This window comes from Juglans microcarpa x Juglans regia, chromosome 3D, assembly GCF_004785595.1.
Source record: "Juglans microcarpa x Juglans regia isolate MS1-56 chromosome 3D, Jm3101_v1.0, whole genome shotgun sequence".
Taxonomy (NCBI): Eukaryota; Viridiplantae; Streptophyta; class Magnoliopsida; order Fagales; family Juglandaceae; genus Juglans; species Juglans microcarpa x Juglans regia.
In genome coordinates, this window is record NC_054598.1 from 1615437 (window position 1) to 1638121 (window position 22685).

Genomic DNA, 22685 nt, shown 5'->3' on the forward strand with positions numbered 1-22685 from the left:
TGGTAGTTCCCTACTTCAGAAGTCCTGGTTCCCAGTAATGAACCATGGGTTCAATTCATAATATGAACACAATTAAACAGTACTATACATTAACTGAACTGATAAACATTCCCCAGTGAAAGTTCAGGGGGATTTTTTCTAACAAATACGTTTTTTCATATACAATCACAAGCTACTGCAAGAACCTTCACATTTTACTGAACATATTTTCCTTTTGTCCCATTGTCACACAGCATACATATCACTTTCCTCCCGCATCCAACCAATCAATACTCATGTTACCCACCTCCTCATAGCCTTCGCGGTGCATTCAATAACAATTAACCGGTGCCAAATCTTGCCCAGAACCAAGACCATGCGTTATCAGAGCTCAATCGGCTTGTGTCTCAGCGACCACTTTTCATTGTGTTGTCCTTCAATATCTGAGCTGCAAGTACGAGGAGCTCCACCATCTCAAATCCTGCAGCAGAAACAGAATCTATCTTCTCAATGCTAGATTCCCCATAAATCTCTTTGGGATCATTGCCAATGCTTTCATAAACGGAACCAACATCAGCCTCAGCTGACCAACTGATGGGTAGCGAGCTGCCAAGGGCAGTCTTGACAAGTTTTGCTTCATTAATAACATCATCTAGAGTTTCTGAAACGCTAGTAACTGTACCTTCCGAAACTGATTCCTTGGCCTACAACATAGATTATAGCACAAGCAAATGGGCTATCAATTTTAGACCGATAGTTATTAGTTAGAATCACTCTGCTAGCTTTTAATCAAACAGACATGAGAAATTCCAAGCTATCAGGTGGGCAAACTACGTTATGATACTCTTTTGACCACAAGGTAAACGAAATGAAAAGGTATCCATCAAAAAGTAAGGAACCCTTGAACCAGATCACTATTCATAATATTTAACACATCCCTGGCCCAGCTCCAAAGAGCAAAGAAATTGCTCATCCCATTCTTTGCAGTAACAATTCTAGGAATATATGAGAGAGTTATACCTTCAAAAGAGAGAGGCGGAGCCTATGAATCGAAGATGTCAGATGCTCCATACTTTCCATGCTTTCCTTAAGAGTTGCATGTTCAATTTTCATTCTGAAAAGTTGAAGAAGTAAAATAATGTAAATGAAAAATAAAGAAAAGGCATACTCTTTTAAATAAATTCTTACCGATTAATTAGCAGACAAATTATGGAATACCATTTTGCATGCATAAGAATCACACATCTTCAGTCATGCATTCATGCAGTGCAAAAGAAAGTCCCAAATATTTTCACTAACCTGGCAAAGTCCAGGCTATTCCTTTTGCTGAAGAATTTACCTTCATTATTCTGGTAAGCTTCAGCCTCATCACCACTAACATCTAGTGTGCCAATCCAACGTCTCAGATATGTTCTCTTTAGCAAGTTTTTTAACTTACCATCTCTTTCATGAGTTAAAAGTTTTAGTCCCCCAATACCAGCCAGACCTTTTCCTTCTGTAGTCTCCTTACCAATTTTCCTGCATAAATGCATCAGATCTGCTCAAGTACTACTGTCATAAGTCATCAAGCGGTAAAACCAACTATTGCCAAAGGTGCAGAAAATTTTTCAACAAGCAAAGCGCAAAGGAAACAAAGACGTGTCACAAAAAAAGCACCTATAGAACAAATCTACAAGAAGCTGACAAACAATACCCAAATTTATCAGTTAGAAAGATCATAGGAAGAGTGATTGGGTTTCTTCCTTCATAATGGTGGAGCTCTGTTTTCTCATAACAATACAATCAAGAGGTTTATACAATGTGATATATAAATATGTATGGCTTGATGAAAGAGAATCTACAACAGAAGCCACTTAAGCAATTGATAAAACAATTTAAGAGACAAAAAGAAAGACTTCAACTTGGTATTTATACAATTAAAAGGATCAAATAAAAGTTCAATTTAAGTAGATGAGGCTGTGAGAGAGAGAGAGAGAGAGAGAGAGAGCAATATTTGAACGTGTTGAAAAAGTCCATTCTTTCTCTGTTCTCCTATATGTTCCACTGTCACGTTAGGTTGCCAAGGAATGCCTTGAGACTTCCATGCAAAATTCAAGGACAATACCCCAAGGCCCGTACTTTAAGGGGATGTTTTGACGTAAAATGTTGGGAAATTTTTAATGAATAGTGAAAAATGGAAAGATGAAAGTTTTATTGGTTTTTGTGTAAATGTGGGTCTCACCTTAAATATATATAAATATTGAATTTGATGTTCTTTTTTTTATGTATTTTTTTAAGTTAAACTATTCTTCATTTGAATTACAATCATACATTCTAATGAAAAGATGAAATATAATGAGTCGAGAAGAGTAGTATGTTAGGGAAGAAGTTGAGAAAAAATTTACTGTAGATGGAAAACTACTCTATTGTAGATGACTTTCACTTGAATCCAAACATGGACTGACTCGATTATTGTGACGTTAGTGGCTAAAAGATTGAAGTACAGGACATTCAGTTATGATCACATATTAGCTCACAAGACACAACATTCGATCTTATTGACGCATCATCAATAAATGTAATTCATCAAGATAGGAGGTTTCAACGACTATTATTGATGTACACCAAGCTCCAAGAGAGAAATAGTGATGGTGAAATTTTAGATGTTCTTTTGACTGGAAAACAAAAGTAGTCATAGTAGACAAAAAAAATAACTTTTTTTTATAAGACAAGACAAAAAAAAAAAAAAAAAAAAAAAACTTATATGATAGGAAAAAGAACGTACTCCTGAAATAGTTGATATTCCTGCTTTAGCTGTGCAAAGTCCATGAGAGCTTTGACCTTTTCATTGGTAACCTGGGCCAATAAAAAAATTGCAAAGCTACAATAGTTGAAAGCTAGCCATGCTCAGTCCATAGCACACTAAAGATAAGGTGAAAGCAATTTAATTTTGAACAAGAAACCAAAGACTTCATGTACATAATGGCATGGCTAACTACAATATTAGAAGCTAAGTTCCGGACTCAAATATTTTCTGCCTAGAACCACATAAATGTCCTTTTTTTTCAACATGGAACTGAAGTGCAGAAACAAGTACTTCTGAAATTACCTGCAATAAATTTCTCTGTAGCTCCTCAATTTTCCTTTGAAGAGCTCCATTTACATTTCTCTCCAGTAAATGTCTTTCTTCCTGCTGTGATAAAAGCAACAATGCTCCAACCTGATAAAGATTTAATACTTGAGAAAAAAAGAAAAAAGAATACACAACCTATCCAAAGCTCACAGTGCACACTGCAAAGGAAAACAATAAACAGAAAAGTGGGAGGAGAGAGAGAGAGAGAGAGAAGAGAGACTTAAAAAACCTTCTCTTGCAATGCCTGTGCAAGGACTTTGGAGGCACCACCTTTCCCATCAGCCACAATACCCAGCAAGTCTGGACCATTCCTCTGAACAAGGTGTAAACTGGTATTAAAATTATAAGTACCAAGAAACTATGGTCAACATTCTTACGAGGTTATACATAATGATTAAGCCTTAACTTGACTTGAAATAATATTGTAAACACCAGTTCTCAAAGTCGGATAGAATACGTAGAAGATAGAGAGCTGCACAGCCTTTTCTCTTCCTTCTTCCTTTTGATCAGAATTCTCACTTTCTCAAAGGCAGGCAACTTTGATTTTTATTTATCCCCAATGTCACTTAAGTAATGGAAATATTCTTGATCACTTGGATTAAACTTATTAGCACACATTCCACTAAACACGGGTTATACCCAACAAATCCTCAATTCTTTCCTTCAGGTGAAACACATGCCCGTCAACTCATTTTGAAGGAGGGCAAATTTGGACTATGAATGTGAAAATACTCCTAAACACTGTCCTATTATAATTTTTCATGCTTTAACTCGGTGCGTTGTGGTGTGGGGGGTCGGAGGAACACACACACACAAAATTTTCACACTTGGTGGAAAGCTAAGCTGCTCCTAGTCCTAGATTTACCGTGTGATTCCCAGTTTCTTCACTTCAAAAGTCTTTGCAAGAAAATACAGTACGGACTTTTTACATGAAAGTCCACAAAGATATCCGATGTCAAAGCATTGGAAAGGACAAAAGGCATTGTGTCTCAATGAGGCTTCTACCTGTTTTATATGGACTATCAAGGCATCTTCACACAATTAATGGTTTAGATTATCTATAATTAATTTGTGATACCCGATAAGAATAAGGGTATAGGTGGTATATGAGATCCCACATTACTTGAAAATGAGAAGTTCTTGCTCTTTAAAAGATTCTAATAAGAGTCCAATTGTATCATTGACTAGTCATTTTAGAGTATAGGTCATGTGGTTTGGGTCTTCCATTGGGATGTTACAAATAGTATCAGAGCCTATCCCAACTAGAAATGTGGAACTTGAGTCGTGCCACCTACTACGGATAGGCCCGATGAGGACATCGGGAATTTAAGGGAAGAGATTGTAATAGCCCATATGATAAGGATAATAGTAGGTGGTGTATGGGATCCCACATTGTTTGAGAAGGAGAAGTTCTTACTCTTTATAAGATTACAATGGGGCTCCAATTGTATCATTGACTAGTCCTTTTAGAGTATAGGCCATATCGTTTGGGTCTTCCATTGGGGCGTTACATGGTTAGATGTTTTGTCAATCATCCAGCTATCTACATAAAAAGCACCACTACAGGTATGTGCACTATGTAATATGTTAAGCCAAAATCAATATGAATGAGACAGGATGAATACTTGTACTGTTATATAGGTTGCCCTCCCTAGTCATTCTCATGTGATAAGCAAAAGTTTTTTAAAAAAATCAAGCAATACAAAATTTATGTAGTAAATAAAAGCAAATATACGTCATGCACACGGAACCTCAGTGAACAAACCTTAGATAGCAAGTCGAAGCCAGCCTCAGAGGTCATATGTACATCTCGACATTCGTATTCATCTCGTTTTTCATCTTCTTGAGAAGGCCCTGAACTTTGTACTTTTCTCACTTCAAATTGTCTAATCTTTTTCTCTATCGCATCTACAATTGACTTCATATGAAATCTTCCCTCATCAAGTAAATTCATGACATGAACTCTTTGCTGAGAATGGTATTGATACAGCTCCGCTATCCCATTCTTGATCATTTTGTCTGTAACTATCTGCATGTAAGGAAATTAGGTTAAAAAATAAACAAACGAGATTGGGATATAATATCGTGTTATTTTTCTTTCAGTCTTTTCTGGAATTCAAAAAAGGTAGTTGAATCTTCAGACAGTGAAGAGCTCACTTTCTTCTTTTCCAATTCACGAACTTTTCCCTTTAGATGATTTTCAATGTCCAACCCCTATTGACAACAAGAAAGTATATATTTGATTAATACATGAACAGTTATTTAGTTAGCGACTTAAAAGGCCATAATGAAGCAGAACTAAAGCCATACCATCCGAAGCTTATTTTGAAGATTATCCACTGATTTCCTCATCGTCTCCAGCTCTTCTTCTAACGCACTCTGTCTGAGCAATAAGTTATTCGAGTTGCAGATGAATATATCTCAATAATAAAATGACCACTAGAATATTTTGCATTTAAACTATCAGATTCAACTTGGCAACCAAGATGAGCAGACAATGTACACTTCTCAACTCACAAAGGGTAAAGGCAAATCAATTAAATTAGTGTTTCACATCTAACCTGTACATAACAATGCTGTATATCATACAAGCCAGTTAATAATTTCAATAAGTAGCTCTCCTAGGTTTCAGAAAATTAGGTTTTGAATCCTAGTAGCGGAATTTGGATTGGTTTTTATAGCATGATATTGAGATAAGTCTGTTGTGGATCTAATTGATAATTTCCAAGATAGCAATGTTTTCCATATAATAAATTTAAGATTTTAGATGACAAAGAAGTAGAGAAATATAATATTTACATCGTTCGATACATGCGCAAGTCCACAAATAGAGACGATCGAGTAGACATTCCAATAACATAATATGGAGTACGATGGTGGTAGCCCTCAATACACCCAAAGCCTCAAAATATCAAAAGCTAGCTCTTTGAAAAATACTCGTTCATTCTTCTAAAAGACTTCTTCTAACCAAACCTCCTCCACATGAAAAGAACACCTCAGATCGAAGACATTACTTTGGGACAAAACCCCATTTGAGCACAAACTCCACTTGACCCAAAGCCTCTATTTGAACTGAAGTCACCGAACTATTGGTACCAATATTTATATATGGGGCTTGAAGTACAATTTATTGCTTTCTTTGTCTGATGCAGGATTACCATCTATATATAGCAACTATGCACATTATGACTTTCTTTATTCTTCAATGTGGGATTTATTGGAATTTGACACAATTTTTTTTTTTACCGAAGAGCCGGTAGCCACCCACATAGCAACCCCGTCCCAAGTTTATTAATAAGCCCTCACTTATGGTGGATGAATACCGTGGTAACATTCAGGACAACCAGACATTACAAAGAAACAAACCAAGCGACCAACCAGACCTATGCAAATCTAAACATGCCTAGGAACAAACTAAAACTTGCCTAGTGACAAAAAGCATGAAGAAACTAAACAGACCTAAGAAAAACCAATAAAAACTAGAGACGGATGTTTGGAAGTTCTACCTTGTCCAACCGAATCATACCTTTAACGTGCTGAGGTAGAGAAACAAAATGATTAAATCTCATATTAAAGCCTTGTTCACCAAAACGGGCCAAGGCGTCTGCCGGAGAATTTCCTTCTCTGAATTGATGCTCGATAGTAAATTGTAATCCTCGTAGATTATCTAACAACTCTTCCCAGTAATCCCATAAGTACCACACCGAACACCTTTGACTTTTTAACCAAAGTCTTCCAATAATCCTTGTTCGCCTTTGACACAATTTACACCAAGTTTATTGGAATTTTGTCTAATGGCGGTATTCTTGAAAAGTCAACCTATATCTTTATGCTAGGATCCTCATGCTAACTCAAGTAATTTGGACTTTATCAGGTGAAAATGAAACACCCCTTCCCGTAGGTCAGGAATGTTATGTACATTCATAACATAATACCCGGTAAAGAGATTCAGTCTCATAAAAATACTTCATTTATTGGATCATAAAACTTATCTAGCATGACAGTCTCTCATAACATAAAAGCTGAAAATAAAAGAAATGACATAAGCTAGTTCTATGTGATACCAACACTGCTTAAATGTCTAAATCACACACTAAGCCTTTGGAAATTTATTCTACTCATGGCACTACTGCTCTGTATCCACAAAATCATCATTTCTTAGCGCTGCTTCCACAATCTCACGTCGTAGCTCGTGACCGAGAAAGGAGGCTGAATGTGATAGTGGCTCTAGCGGTTGGGAGTCACTGCGGCACAAATAGAGGGTCCCTCAAGGGAGGAGGGATGCGTGTCCGAGTTCCGGTGGCTGGGTCGGCAGTGTCTGGGCAGTCTGGGTGGTGCTCCAACATCCTCTACAGTCAAAGTGGATTGAGCAGAACACACAAGGCCTGTTTGGTTGTTGACAATGGAGAGAGAGCGGCAAAGGGGGGTTTAGGAGTCGACGCACGTCGTGAGGGGAGGAAGACTTACTGGCGGTGTCTTCTATGGTGGTTTCCAGCGGGGTGGCTGTATGGGTAGGGAAATTTTGGTTTTCACATGGGAAGGTTCTGTCCGTGGGGGTTCTGTGAGTTTACTGAAGGGAATATTATAAGGAAAAGAGAGGATTTATGAGAGGGTTTTTGACATGTGAATTGGTTTCCAATTAGGAAACTATTCAAATTAGGAAATCAAATAGAGGGATATACGGATGTAGGCTGTGGAAGGAACCCAATCCAATACTGTCACTATCTCAAAACAGATCTTGAAAATAATAAAAATACCAAAAATAATAATGATAATTCTAAACCCTAATTTTGGACCCGTATGTTGCAAAAAATTTTGTGTTTTGTTTCTGACAAGGTTTACTAGTTTGATTTGCTTCAGCTCTCTCATACCGGTTCACTCCTAGTCCAAAACAAGAAGGGGTATACATAAAAAGTATTGTTTACAAGTATAATTAAACAAGATGGTGTTGATCTTATTAGTTTAGACATAAGTCAACAAATTAGGTACCTTCAAATCATTTTTTGCATGAAAGGCAGTCATATCTAAGATCCAAACAACACAATGAGATGAAATTTATATTTTACTCATTCACTACTACAAATAAGATTTACCATCATGCTATCCAGCCATAAGATGAAACTTATATAATTGATTGTGATGGTTCAAGGAAAATTAAAAGCCATGAAAACTTACGATGTATTTGGAAGTGGATGTATCATTAAAGCTCCACATTTCTTGAGGATCATGCAAAAGACATTCAGACTTTTCATCCCAACTTGTATCCTCAAATCCTTTGAGAGAATTTAGCCTTATGTTGTAAAATTTATCAATAACCTGTCATAAGTAAACATATATGCATATGAACTAAAGAGATTCTTTTGAAGACTGGGAGCATTCCTTGGATGAGCCGAAGAGATTCTTTTATAATACTTTATTTTCTTGGGCTTTGGTCATTATTTGTAATGAGGACAGTTTTAATGACATGTATCGCTCACTAGTGCTTAGTGGTACTTAGGCATTTTATGTGTATGCTTCCTATGTACTTTGGCTATGTCTATTCCTATTAATAAAGTTTTACTTTTACTTATAAAAAAAAAAAAAAAAAAAAGATGAAAGGAAAAAAACATATCAAGTTTCAAAACTTGGTCTCAACAATAACACTAAGTAAGAAGGCAAAATAAATAGATGACAAGTGCCATGCACTCAACAGGGAAATATCACATTGCTACCCTGATTGTGTAAGGTCTTTCAACAATATACCATAGGGCTTCTAAGTACCGATAATTAGGGGAGAACGTATGTTGTTGATCGTTTAAAATTTAATCAAATATATCATAACCTATGTGTGCCTCTTAACAATCTTACTATCACCTAAGATATACCAAAAAGATAGGTTCATTATTTGGGAGTTGAGTGTTGGGGGCAGGGGAAGAAGAAAATCACCTTCTTGAAAGTCTTATTCTGATCTTCTTCCTTTGCTAGAGCAATGCGAAATGTGTCATTAAGTTTCTTCTGTCCAAGACAATCCGAGGTGAGCTCCTCTAACCTGCATCACCAAGATCATGCAGATTAGAACATTAGAGAAGTACAGTTAGTAATAACTAAATTATTCTTGTGGTGCCTTCCATAATGATATCCACAGGTTGAGAAGGTCTAAAAAAATGTTATCCAACAATAAGACCTTCTTATTGCCTTGATGAAAAAAAAGAACAAAAAAGAAAAACTAGAAAACAAATTAAATTATCATACCCCCACTCAGAGAGAACAAGAAATTACCAAATCATGCTGTAAAATCCACTTACTAAATGAAACGAATTCAAACCACACAACACATATTTATTGCATAAGTTTTCCTCCCCTTCACGAGAGCATTTATAGTTTGCTATTTTTGTTTTTTTTTATAAGTAATAATTTTATTCAAAGAAATAGGCATAAGCCCAAGTACACAGGACATATACAAAGGAAACACCTACAACTTCCAAAAAAGAAAATAAACTAACACCAGAAAACTAAAACACCTACATCTTCGAAGCATCTCCCATTTCTTTCAAGCCAAATGCACCACATAAGACAAGTAGGAATCATCTTCCAAACTCTCACCGCCTTCTTACAGCCCTTCAAACCCTTCAACCCTACCAACAGATCCACCACTTCTCTAGGCATTACCCAATGTAATCCTGTCCAACTCAAAACCTCATTCCACAAGAATCTTGTCACTTCGCAGTGAAAAAAAAGGTGATTTACTGATTCTCCGTCCCTTTTACACATAACACACCAATCATCAATAAACAGACCTCTCCTTCTAAGATTATCAGTAGTCAATACTTTACCCAAATATGCCGCCCAACAGAAAAAAGCAACCTTACTTAAGAGGGAACTTTCACTTTCCAAATACTTTTCAAGGAAAAACACAACTACTAAGGCTAGACAAAATTCTGTAATAAGTAGAGACTGAAAACTTAGCATTTCCAGCACGAATCCACACCATGCTATCCTCTCTTTCAAGCACCAACTTTGAACTGTAGAGCTTAACCAGCAGAGCCTTAACTTCATCCACTTCCCAGTCATTAACGTCCCTTGTAAAAATGATATTCCATTCAACCTTGTTGTTACTACTGCAGTAAGAATCATAAATAGTTGCATTATGATCCCTAGCAATTCTGAAAAGGGTAGGAAATTCCAGCTTGAGAGCGGTATCCCCACACCACAGATCTGAAATTATTGGAGAAGGAATCCCATCCTTTTCTAATAAATCTCCACAAACTAACCCCATAAGCTCCACTAGCTGCATTAGTACACCAACCTCCCCACAAACTTCCATATTTCACTTCTATCACATTTTTCCAAACGGCTTTACTCTCCAATTGATATCTCCAAAGCCATTTCCCAAGTAAAGCTCTATTAAAAACCCTTAAATCTTTAATCCCAAACCACCACAATCCAGTGGTTGACAAACCTTCTTCCAACTAACCAAGTGAAACTTCTTATCCTCTCCATTGCCTCCCCATAAGAAATTTCGAAATAAACTCCCAATCCTCTTTTCAACTATTGCCGGAAGAGGAAAAAGAGAAAGGAAATAGGTGGGCAGGTTGGACAAAGTGCTCGTTATAAGAGTTAGTCTTCCCCCCTTAGTCAAGAAGATCCTCTTCCAACCCACTGACCTCTTTTCAATTTTTTCAATCACCCCTTCCCATATGTTGACAGTTGTAAAAGAGGCTCCCAAAGGAAGTCCAAGATACCTCAAAGACATAGAAGAAATTCTGCACCCCAGTAAATTAGCCAAGTCTGATAAATTCTGAACATCACCCACAGGAACAATTTCAGACTTTGATAAGTATCTCCTCATCTTTTGTCTTCTACTATCATCTGCTTCTCAAATGAGATTTTTTTTCAATACAATGCTTCTTTTTAGGTGATTTCCATCAAATTTTTTTTTTTTTTTTTTTATACATTTGGGTGAGGGGGGGGTTTCGAACTCCAGACGTCCTTTTTGGTGGCTGGGGTTATGCCAATCAAGCCACAGGCCCTTGGCAATTTCCATCAATTTTCATCTATAGATGGATATAACAAATGAAAAAAAAATCCTTAATTGTTTTCTATTTTGCGCCCAGAGTACAGATAGTAGATGAACACCCAAAGGGATAAAATACTGACAAATACCTCATTTGAATATTGCCCAATCTCTGTGACATAATCTCCTCCTTCTCCTTGGCCTTCTCAGCCTGTTACAAGCAGTACAGCATCTTCAGAAACTTCTATAGTTTTTTTTTTTTTTTTCATATGTAGAAACTTCTATAGTTATTAAAAGCAGGAAAGCTCTTACAAAGTAGTATAAAATAACTCAAACTTAACAAAAAGATACTGTCATAACCTCCATTATTGAATGGTCCCTCTCAGCAAAAGCAGAAGCTACACAGCCTTGGAAAAATTTAACCTGCTTCTCAGCTTCCATATTCTGAAAAAGGAAAGTGAGACAAAAAATAAAATGTGGTTTCATCTATTTCTGTCAAAAATGGTTACACTTCAGAGTATTGGAAAGCCAAAACAAAACCTAAAGATGCATACAACTATATAGAAAAGATCATCCATGCAGCTTCCAAGAAGCAGTAAGCCTCTGTCTTTCCTTTTCAAGATTGTGTTAAATTTGTTGCCAACAGAAGCAGCTGTTTCCAAGATTATAACAACAAGCACTTCTGAAATCTTTTTTTTTTTTATAAGTAAAATAAGTTTTTCTGAAATCTAACTACAAGATTGGAGGTTGGTTATAATAGCATACCCATCACTATTTTCCCTTATGGAACGTGAGAACAGATCAAACTAGATCCTAAAATACGTAAAGGCAGTAAAATAAAAAATTCTTTATGAAGTGCAAACAAATTGACACAATTTTTAATTTTTTTTTTTGTCCTCTTGTATACTTCTTGTATACTTGTGCTACACCTTTTCATAAAATCTTCAATTGTTGAGAAAAAAAATTCCTCTAAAATACCATATACAGAAAGTTTGCAATAGTTTTTTTTTTCTTGATAGGTAAAAATTTGCAATCGTTTGTTAGAGTTGGAAAATAGCTTCCCATGCAATTATATCCAGTTAATGCAATTTCTAAAAGGAATACAGCAGGGGGAGGGAAAGACAGACAGAGAGAGACCTTTGAGACCTCCATACCATGCAGCTCAGCAAGTTGGCTCTGGGGACAGCAAAGGAGGCTCATGAGCATTTAACATAGATGAAGAAAGTTGCACATATTAAAATTTAGAGATCTCACTTTAATTCGGTAGGCCTCTGAAAGCTCCTCTTGCAGATTTATATTCTCTCTTGTGCAAGTAGATAGTTTCTTTTTCAAGTTTTCAATCTCCTGCTCCAAGCCAGCTGTCCTAATAGGGGATTAATTTTATTATAATATATTTTAATTGTGTACTCAATAATACCAACAAGAAGGCTACAGACACCTCTTCTCTCCTTTTCCATTCCCACCACCCAAGAAAAAGATAAAAATGGGGAAAGAGAGTAAGGGGAAGATAGACCTGTTGGAATGAGAAAAAGAAATTATACCTTTGAAAATGCATCCGTGTAGCCACAGCAAGGTAGCTAGGTCCAGCTTGTTGCATACACAATTGCTCAATATCCTTGCGCAATTCATCACGCTCTACAAGAGAAATGGTCCATATAGTACATCTTGTTGACATAAGTATATCTGATAGTGGAAAAACCTGTGATCAACTTTAGATAGTGCCCTAGGAAGCACTGTCTCCAGTTGGCTATGTGAAACTAGTATATCTAGCCAGAACCCCAAGGGGTTGGTCCAAGTGGTGAAAGACTTGGTCTTGGGGAATCACTCCCTTCAAGGTCCATGGTTCAACACCTCATGGGTGCAAACAATCCTTTGGGGCCACACCTCCTAGTGAAAAGCCAGCGCTTTAACCAGTTCCGTGTAGGGAAACTTCCGAGGATGCTGTGTACGGGACCGAGATTTACTCTGCAAGGGTGGGTCCAAAGGGCCCTGACTTGGAGAGGTTCCCCAACATCAAAAGAAAAAACTAGTATATCTAACCAGGACAGAAGGGAATTCCACATATTTTTATAGCTATGTTAATCACGTAAGATAAGGTTTCCAGTGGGTGATTGGTGCAACTCACCTACACAAATTGACTGAACTGATGAGAAATTTACACAAGTAAGAAGCAGCTGATTCTATGGGTTAAAAAAATATCTGTTCTAAGTAGTATAAGTCTTATTAAGAAAACGGTGGAAAAGTATACAACAGGACTGAGTTATACAAAGTATTCCCCAAGAAAATTACACTTGAAAATTACTAACGAGTAAAAGCTCCACAAAATGAGAGGCAAAGTAAGCATTACATGAGTTTCATAAAATGTCTTCATTTACCGATCAATGTGAATAAAAATAGGAAAAGAAAACGAATATAAACAGGAAGTTAGTAAGTACGTGGGATGGCCACTGAAAGTATACGTTCGACACGAAAAGATGGCATATTTGAGAACGAAAAGAATGAATGCCAAAAACCAAGAGAAGTGTAAATACCACGTTCCAACTGTTGGATGCGAGTCGTCAAGGATTCATTGTCGTTTAAAGTTTCATCCATGTCTGAAATAAAATTTAAGAGTACAATCGTTAAACCCAATAGAACCGACGACATAATTCAATCCCAAACAATAAGAGAACCACAAAGTACACCAACGTAAACAATAAACGGTCTTCTCGTCAATCGTTGATCCAAACAAAAACAGGAGACTAGGAAAGTGATGCTGAAGTAGGAATGAGCACATCCGTCCACTTAGGTACAAAAAAAGAACTTGGATTTCTGCATTTAAGGAAAAAAAAAAAAAAAAAAAAAAACATACCCACCCCCTTGACACGTTTGAACTCAAAGAAAATTCCGTTAAATCATCTTCTATCAACCGAAACAGAATTAAATGACTGATGGTGAACAATATTTCACTGATAACTTGGAATTTCAAATAATTATCGGTATGCAAAGAGGGTTTACCTGAGAGATTTCGCAGATAACGGAATAGGAAGGGGCAAATGTAAAACGAACAGGTATGGCAGGAATCGAAATAGAGAGGTAAGAAAGTAAAAGGAGAATTTTTGTTTGATTTGGCTTTGCTTAGAAGATGGAGGGAGCCATCACTCTTCAAAGATCAAACGGCTCTCTCTTACCCCTCTCTCTCTCTCTCTCTCTCTCTCTCTCTCTCTAACGACCTACGGTCTCTGCAAGAAATGTCTCTGTATTATTTACCTGGATCCGGAAGGAGTTATTTTTTCGCCATTTACTTTCGTTTTTGTTAATTTATTAACTCATGATAATCATGTACATATGTATAATGAAACATTTTCCTTAAGAATGGTGGTGGCACGAGGCACAATTCAATTGGACAAAATACGTAATTAACTTTTAATTATTTGTTTTCTTCACTGGAAAGCCAAGCAGCGTCTCTGACTTGGGACCTCTCGGGGTCTCAAGTCTAACCGCCACAGAAGGCTAAACCGGGCTCCGTTCACGCTCAAATCATGAAGTCTACTTTTTCTTATCTAATTATTATAATTTTTTTAAATTTTTACATAAAATAAAATAAATAATTCAATTTTTTCAAATCTCAAAATAAAAATAATATTAAAAATATATGTTAATATTTTATTTTATTTTTTATTTTAATCTCAATTCATCTCGTCTCATTTATAAATACAAACAAGATTACTCTACTACAGTCAAAGTAGTTAAAACATTTCTCATAAATTATTATCTTCAAAATGTGTTTAGAATCTTGCCTTAACATGTGATTTATAAGTATTTAGTGTATGTGATAAAGATTTCTGCAACTTTCATTTTCCTTATTTTTCTTGTTTTATTGTGCGGAGATGTTTGTCTGATTGATATCCACAATCTTTCTCCCAGGAATGTTCCAGAAACGTACCCTTCACAATTTTGAGAGAAGCATAATAATAGCACGCAATGCCAATGCAGGGGTGGGGGGTAAAGGAGAGGGATTTGATAAGGGGTTTTACATTAAACAGACAAGACATAAATAATCTGGCAATTTAAAGACCATTTAAATCAGATGTCCTAAAACAGAACTCTATCAGAAGAAAATCCATCTCTTTCTATTTCTTTATGCACTCTAGTTTCTACGTTTAGCTGCAATTTCTAAGTTCAAAAAAGGTGGCAAAATATTGGCCAAGAACCAGCATTTTCGGAAAATATAAACACAAATCTGCAAAAGAAAAGGTACTGGATGAACAGGATTTCCTGACAAGGTAAATCCAGCTTAGGCCGGCCAAGGAATCGCCTTCACATATTTACAAATACAGGCACCTCCGGGCTTGTCAGCACAAGACAAACATTGCATCTAGCTCCCGAACAAAATGAACTCTGACTCTTTCTTGTGGATCAGATATATGCTCCAGTTCATTACTCCTTGCTGGCCATTTTGCGAAGTTATTAATTTGGGTCAAGCTCGGATCATCTGCATGTACTTTCAGAAAATGCAAATTAGTCAAAAGCTTAAGAAAACAAGATCAAAAACAGAAGAAGATGGAATGTTGGTATTCGATAGGGAAGTTTCTTTTTTTCTTTCAATCTAAGATTTATATTTTCTAAAAAAAAAAAAAAGAGCAGGATGAGAAACCTGGATCAAGAAAAGAAAGAAAAGAGAGAACAAGTTGCTGCCACTAATTACATAGAAATATGAAAAATTGTGATCTGCTTTCCTTTCAAACATCTGTAAGTGGGGAACAACTTTCCTTCTCTTAATTTATCTCCCTTTTTGCTGTAAAGCCTGCTTATCGAAATATCTAGCAGCGCTTCTATCTGATCAACAAAAAGTTCCTAGCAGAGCTCCACTCAAGCAAGAAAAATATAGAAAAAAAAAAAAAAAAAGCATGAAAATTAGATAGGGTAAGAGAGGAATCTCACCATTTTCGGGTTGCTTCTTCCTTTCAAAGTTTTCACTGCCGCTGCTGCAAAAGCTTGTGCCACTTCTGCATCAGCTTCTGCTGCCTCAGCCTCTCTTGCAGCCTCTTCGGCTTCTGCTATAGCAGCTTCTGCCTCATCAACTGCTTGAGCAGCAGCTGCAGCAGCCTCTTGTGGAGTCATATTCCTCATCTTTTCTAACTCTAAATCAATCTGGGATTTTGTAAGCATACGAGTATCATCCTTTTCAACTTTTGGAAAAACCCTCTGCCTTCCATCCAAGAGTATCATGGAAGCATTTCTTCTTCTATCTGGAAATGCTGGAGTAGGTGCAATCCTATACTTGCGTTTAACCTGTAAAGGTAAAAAAAATGTAGGAATCCACCCTATCTTAAATCATTCACACTTCAATGGGTCAGTAAAAGAACCAATCCTATTCTGTAGTTTTCTTAATGGTCTTGAAGTACCAATCAGATAAGTGAGCAGACTGTAAATTCAGTTTCAATTAACGATCATCACCTAAGTACATATCACAATAAACCAACATAACGATCATCACCTAAGTACACATCACAATAAACCAACGATATTTGCACTCGGCTCAATTTCAAGAATAACATATTGCCACAAAGCACAACGAAGAAAATTCCAACAAGAATAAGTAAATAGCCAAAAAGGCTTCTCAATCCCATCAAATAAGTTATCAAAATCTTCATCCCTTTAATTTACCCCAAGATTCATGATTATCTGTTTATACGCTATTTAAACAGAGAAGGGGAGGAAAAAATAAAAAGAGCTCTCAATGATTTTCAATTCATCAATGGTGTCTACCTTTTGAGTTACAGTAACTCAACATTTGTGTACTGCATGTTTCATCCACTTACGCACTCATCTAAACTTAAAATCACTTCCTTCTCTATTACTAAACAGGTGAATATTGGCAACATACATAAAATTGTTCCCATCGAATTGTAATGGCACATCTAATGCCCATGAAATAATTGCATTCATGTGTAGGGGCCAAATAAGCCAAGGAGGGCAGAGCTTAATATTGCAGATTCTCTAGTCAGGACTAGAGCAAAAGAAAAAGTTGAGTTGAAGTTGCACCGAGCTTGGATCAGCCAAGATGCTGGAATGGACCATAAAAAATAAGATGTGAAGATGTAGTCGTCCTGATGCCTGATAGCAAAATCAGGCAAAAGAAGAAATTACACACATGCATCAAGACAACAGAGTGAGAAGAGAAAAGAAAGCCAAATAATATCTAAGTCCCTATTTTATCAAATCACAACCCTTAAATGTGGACCCTCAAACCCCATAAGGAGAAAATTGTGATGATGAGGCAAGCGGAAGAGACGAAAACCATGAGAGAGAAGAGGATGCTTTCACAGCATCTCTTAATCTTAGTTCAAGCTACGGCTCTCTCTATCAACAGTAGTCTCAAATCCTAGTCCCAAACCTATCACTAAAAATCCAGGACAGATGGGTGGCAGTACAAAAGTGGGAAAACTGCAAAAGAAGATGGAGAAAATTTACCAATCTTTTTTTTGATAAGTAATCAAAGATATATTAATAAAGATAGGCAAAGCCCAAGTACACAAGATGGTATACAAGAGATAAGACCTATCTAGGTCGAAGTAAGGGAAACTAGAAAGTCATGAAAATTCAGGCCATTAAAATCTAAAGCAATGGCCCATAGAAATAAAGTACGGAAAAATAGCGTTCTAAGTTCCTCCGGAGACTGCTCTTTGTTTTCGAAAGTCCAATCGTTGCGCTCTTGCCATATACAACACAGAAAATTTACCAATCTAAATCTCTTCATCTTTTAGGTGTAAAGCCAAGGCCTAGCCCAAATAGAGGAGAAAGGAAACTATCAACTAGGATCTTAAACTTTTGCCTCAAAAAACTAAGCTAGGGCTTTCCCCTCCCACCTCTCAAATAAATCCCTCCCTCACTCAATCGTGTTCTTTGTTTAACAAAGAAGACTCAGAAAAACCCAGTCATAAGGGCTCTTCCTTAGCTGCCAATAGAACCCAACCCATATCAACATATCACCTCGATACATACCTTACAAAGTTGACCTGGGTGTTAATTGCAGTTAAACAAAACACAACATTTTCATCCCTTCATCTATCTGGATCCCCTAATCTTGACTAAAAACCCACTATACTCCTCATTCATACAAACAATATAAATATATAGAAGCCAACGCCAAACCTAACCCATGCTAATATATTACCTCCCTTCATGATCTTACAAAGCAACCCCAAGATAGGTTTGAACTCAATCCAAAAAAAAAAAAAGATAAGATAAAAGTTCAATTGCTCAAGCTAGGTTTGGGTTGGATATTTCTATTACTAATTGGGCTGGAATGAACTGCATGAGTTCCCAAAAGATAAAATAAAAAATAAAATAAGAACTAATAAAGGTGTTGAGCTGCAAAAATATCCACTTTACATTTCCAACCAAAACCTGCCAAACACCACTGCCTGAAAAGGATTAATGATAAATTGACACACTCAATAGCCGCATCAGAAACTTCATTTATTTTTCTTTTTCTGAAAAAATAAATCACATTATTTAGCTTGATAAAACTTGTATATGCTTCGGCAAGCAATAAGGACCACAGAAGTAAAGCAAGGAGAGGCAGAACATGACAATTGGCTTAAGACAATTGAATCGACGATTCTGCATAGAATTTACCTTAATCAGTTTTCCATTTGCTGTCAAATACTTTAATTTTGCTGACAACAACCTCTTAAAGTCTGTAGGTGCCCAATATTGTTCCTATAAAATGAGAAATTCACTGGCTTCAGAAGACCATGAAGATAATACATAAATGGATACAAGAAAAGCATCATCCCTACTTCTGCACAATCTCAATGGTGAATAAGCATAAGCACACATGTTCAATGGTGTCACTAATGACTTGTTCTATATGATTATAAATGAACCAGACAAGCTAAGTGTCGCACCATTTAAGGCTCAGTGAGCAAGCCTTATTAATTAAATTCCAGTTATAGGCATGAAAGGAATAAGAATGCAGGGTGGAAATGAAATGTCAGGTTATATTTGAAACTCAGATGTGAAGTTTTACCATGATACAAACAAGAAAACATCTGATGTAACGAGAAATGCCATGTTTGTGTTGTCTATAAGGTTGATGGTGTCAGTTAATAGGCAGGAACTGTCACTTTGGGATTGCACAGTAATAAAATAAGGAGGGGGCGCAATTAGACGTGCCCCATAACATTTGAGTGGGTCCTTTTCATGACGTGCTAGTGGATGTCTAATATCATATAGTTACATGACATCCCAAGTTTAATGCCCAAAATCCTTATATACAGAAGCAAAACTAGAGGTAGACAGTAAGTTATCACAAAGTTGACTGCCAGTCCCTCAGGCCCAAACTATCAAAATTAACCATTTAGATCCACAATGGAAAGTATGTGAGCCATGTCATCCTCTCACATATACAGATATTTTTTAAGTTCATAATTTTGATACTCCACTAAAATTAATGTAAGATCATAAAGCCATTACAACAGTATTAAACTTGATCAAGTCATGACACTACAAAGTCTCATGGACCATCCACTGAAGAACGGCACGCATTGTATTCCATGATATTTTGCTTTGAAAATAGAAGACTACCTCAATGTATGTAGCAATAGTTGTCTTATTAGAACCACCCGGCTCCTTCAAACTGACTATAGCCTCAAATATAAGATTGTCCAACCTAAAAAAATGAATCCAAAAGATAAAATGGTATACAAATAAACACATAAAGAACACAAAATTTCTATTGCTATTAAACAATATCGCGATCATCCAAAAATAACAAGAGACCAATAATTCCATGAGCCAGTAGCATAGTGCCATGAAACTACTTTCCACGTACTAGGATTATGGAAATAAGATGCTAAAACAACAATTGCCAAAATTTCTAACCTTACAATAGATCTCTTTGGAATGGGAACCTTCGGTGTATCATTAGAATCTACAAGAGGCTTGGCATCCACAATATCTTCATCGCTATGAACAACAGTACTGAGAGCTATGGAGTTCTCATCCTGCTTAGGGACCTGTGGCACCTTTTTTACAGCTAACCTTGCCTTATCTCTGGAGCCCCATCCATTCGCCATTACACTCATATTTCTCCACTTGTCCTACCAACCATCAAAAAGAAAATTACTTTTTGTTATGATATGGAACCTCACCGAGGTAGGCCCCTGTATATCGGGTAACCAAGGGAACTCCTAGCATAGAATTGAACCCAAGATGTCTGGTCTACCTACAGCTAGTCCCAAGCCCACCCTTAGACCACTAGGCATCAAAAGCAGGCTAATTAATTAATCACTTTAGGGAAGATATTATACAGTTCAGGATAAAAATTTTGTTTCATTTATTCATGATGGGAACATTGAAAAGGTGCATAAATAAACTCCACCTGGTAAATAAATTCTAAATAACACACCTTGAGATCTACATTTGAACGCAGATACAAGACACCACTAAATTCTGGATCTTTGAGTATCGTGCGCCATTTTCCAGCTCCATGCTTAATAACCCCAGCTTTAAGTGCTGCTTCCTCTTCTTGGGTCCATTTCTGCTTAGGAGCACCCATCAAGAGTAGCACAAATATGTGCCCCTAAAGAATCTGATCTGCCGAACAGTGCTCATCATTAGCAGATGCACTCAGCAGCAAGGAAATTTATATCAAACTTGTATGAAGTTTCATATCCGATTATACTAAAGCGCCATCAATTATCTTACTTTTGTTGGGGTATGGACTTGTCAAAAAAATATATCTTACTTTTGTTAAAAATGACATCCAAGAACCTTGAATCTAAACCCATTAAAAAATTTATTCAGGATCGTCTCGGCTACCCAAACAACAATTGCTATATGAGTTTGTTAACTTGATGACCCTGAAGAAGAACGAATAGCAATTCCCTCGATCATTTTATAAGAAACGCATCCACCCCATCCAGTTTGTTCAGATATAAACTAGGAAATTCACAACCCAAATCAAAATGTTCCCTTTACGGGGCATGCACAAAATTCAGAATATATTAATGTTTCAATGCACAAACATGTTTCTTCCGAGAGTTATTAACGAACAACTAAAACCTAACTCAGAGTTATGGTAATATAAATTTCATACTCCAATAGACGGAGCCCCGGATTCCACAAACAGGTAAAATAAAGACAAATGAAATCGACCGCTAAAATCACGAGGAAATTAGAGAACGGGAAAAAAAAAAAAAACGAATCTGAAAGAAGACAAATTACCGGACGATGTAGGATTAGGCAATGTAAATAACAACGATTATTTGTACCTATTTCCCGTTTATAGTTTGTTTCGGTTCTAAATGCTGTGTGCGTTCGTTTTTGGGGTCTGGGATTTGTAATTCCGTTGCGAACGGGAGATAATTAGGGCACGGCTACCCCTCCTAAACAACACGGCAACTTTAGGAAAGGATGATGAGTCGTTGACTTTTTTTTCTCTATCGCGGTCTTTCTTGGTTTTTCATTTTTTCTTTTTTTTTCTTTTTTTTTACCATTCTTTTCTTGAATTTTGACATAATTCGAAGGTATAAAGAGAGTGGACTAAAGAGGCGCACTTTTGGTCAATTTTTTATTATTTATTGTCTATTTAATAGGGTTTAAATTCATTTGAATAGTTATAGAGTTTGTAAGATATATTATTTATAAATATATTTTCCTGTCTATATTTTCAAGTCAAAAATATTTCATCTCATCCTAATTAGAGTATAAGTGATAAATAAAATTCACTTACTTGTTAACAATAAATTTAATAAAGAAAAAACCATAACAATAAGCATAATCAATGTATGGAACAAAATCATATTTTTTTTCTAGTATATATCATCAATGAACAAAATCAAACATGAATAGACAAAACTATTTGGATAGAGAGAAAAGCTAACCCATGGCAATGCTACCATCTAATATGCAAGCTCTAATGGCAGCGGGATGCTATGCAAGAAGGCAAGAAAACTAAGAATAGTGATAGAAGAAGAAAATGAAGAGACCAAGGAGGAGATAAGAGGAAGATAAGAAGAATAGAAGGCACAAGGGAAGAAAAGAGCGGAAGAAAGAGAGGCGGTGAGAACAAAGAGAGACGGTGAATTAATAGAGAAACTAGGTTTAGGTTTTACTAGGTTTTTTTTTTTTCTTATTTTGGACATACGGGTGGCTAGGTACATGCCGAGTAGGTTTTTATCCTATTCGGATCCCGCCCCGCTCTTTAACTTTTATACCTCTCATCTACGTGCCCACCCTGATTAAATGCTAATTTTGACAATTTAAAGATTAGACCAAAAACATGAAGTGTGATTTTACCAAGAAAAAACTCATATATTACTATATATAAAAGCGGAGTTATATAATTATGACATGGTATTCTATCCATTAAAATTGAAGTATTATGTTTATGAAACGATAAATCTTTTAAAAGCAATGTGTCATTATGAACCATTGTATCTTTTAAGTTTCATTTCTTTTCTTAGTTATAAAGATATAAACCGATTCGAAACTCCATCCAAAAGCACTAATTCAACATTTATATTATTTTACATTTTAAGCGGAGTCATATAACTCCGATGTGACATTCTACCCCTAAAAGTAATATTCTACCTATTAAACTTGAAGTGA

General features: G+C 36.3%; 2 protein-coding genes across 11 annotated transcripts; both read right to left on the reverse strand.

Annotated features, from left to right (window-relative positions):
- Nucleotides 1-28: 28 nt before the first annotated feature.
- LOC121254594 (putative ciliary rootlet coiled-coil protein 2) lies at nucleotides 29-14337 on the reverse strand. Of its 4 annotated transcripts, none has more exons than XM_041154704.1 (18): nucleotides 14082-14337; nucleotides 13616-13678; nucleotides 12626-12767; nucleotides 12339-12442; nucleotides 12222-12260; nucleotides 11445-11528; nucleotides 11234-11295; nucleotides 9017-9119; nucleotides 8267-8407; nucleotides 5402-5470; nucleotides 5249-5305; nucleotides 4857-5120; nucleotides 3321-3404; nucleotides 3068-3178; nucleotides 2744-2814; nucleotides 1279-1497; nucleotides 1000-1093; nucleotides 29-683 (listed from the first exon to the last, which is right to left on the reverse strand). In XM_041154704.1, the coding sequence occupies exons 3-18, from the start codon at nucleotides 12711-12713 to the stop codon at nucleotides 387-389; spliced, it is 1887 nt and encodes a 628-aa protein (XP_041010638.1). In that variant the 5' UTR covers nucleotides 12714-12767; nucleotides 13616-13678; nucleotides 14082-14337; the 3' UTR covers nucleotides 29-386. The 4 variants fall into 4 exon arrangements, with proteins under 4 accessions (XP_041010638.1, XP_041010635.1, XP_041010637.1 ...); XM_041154701.1 differs by having other exon boundaries at nucleotides 12339-12447; XM_041154703.1 differs by having other exon boundaries at nucleotides 12626-12719; nucleotides 14082-14336.
- A 776-nt stretch (nucleotides 14338-15113) lies between these two features.
- On the reverse strand, nucleotides 15114-21555 carry LOC121254596 (telomere repeat-binding factor 1). Of its 7 annotated transcripts, none has more exons than XM_041154710.1 (7): nucleotides 21347-21552; nucleotides 20482-20669; nucleotides 19956-20173; nucleotides 19659-19743; nucleotides 18708-18791; nucleotides 16008-16358; nucleotides 15114-15567 (listed from the first exon to the last, which is right to left on the reverse strand). In XM_041154710.1, the coding sequence occupies exons 2-7, from the start codon at nucleotides 20629-20631 to the stop codon at nucleotides 15544-15546; spliced, it is 912 nt and encodes a 303-aa protein (XP_041010644.1). In that variant the 5' UTR covers nucleotides 20632-20669; nucleotides 21347-21552; the 3' UTR covers nucleotides 15114-15543. The 7 variants fall into 7 exon arrangements, with proteins under 7 accessions (XP_041010644.1, XP_041010645.1, XP_041010646.1 ...); XM_041154711.1 differs by having other exon boundaries at nucleotides 15114-15558; nucleotides 21347-21550; XM_041154712.1 differs by having other exon boundaries at nucleotides 15114-15558; nucleotides 20482-20664; nucleotides 21300-21550.
- Nucleotides 21556-22685: the final 1130 nt, after the last annotated feature.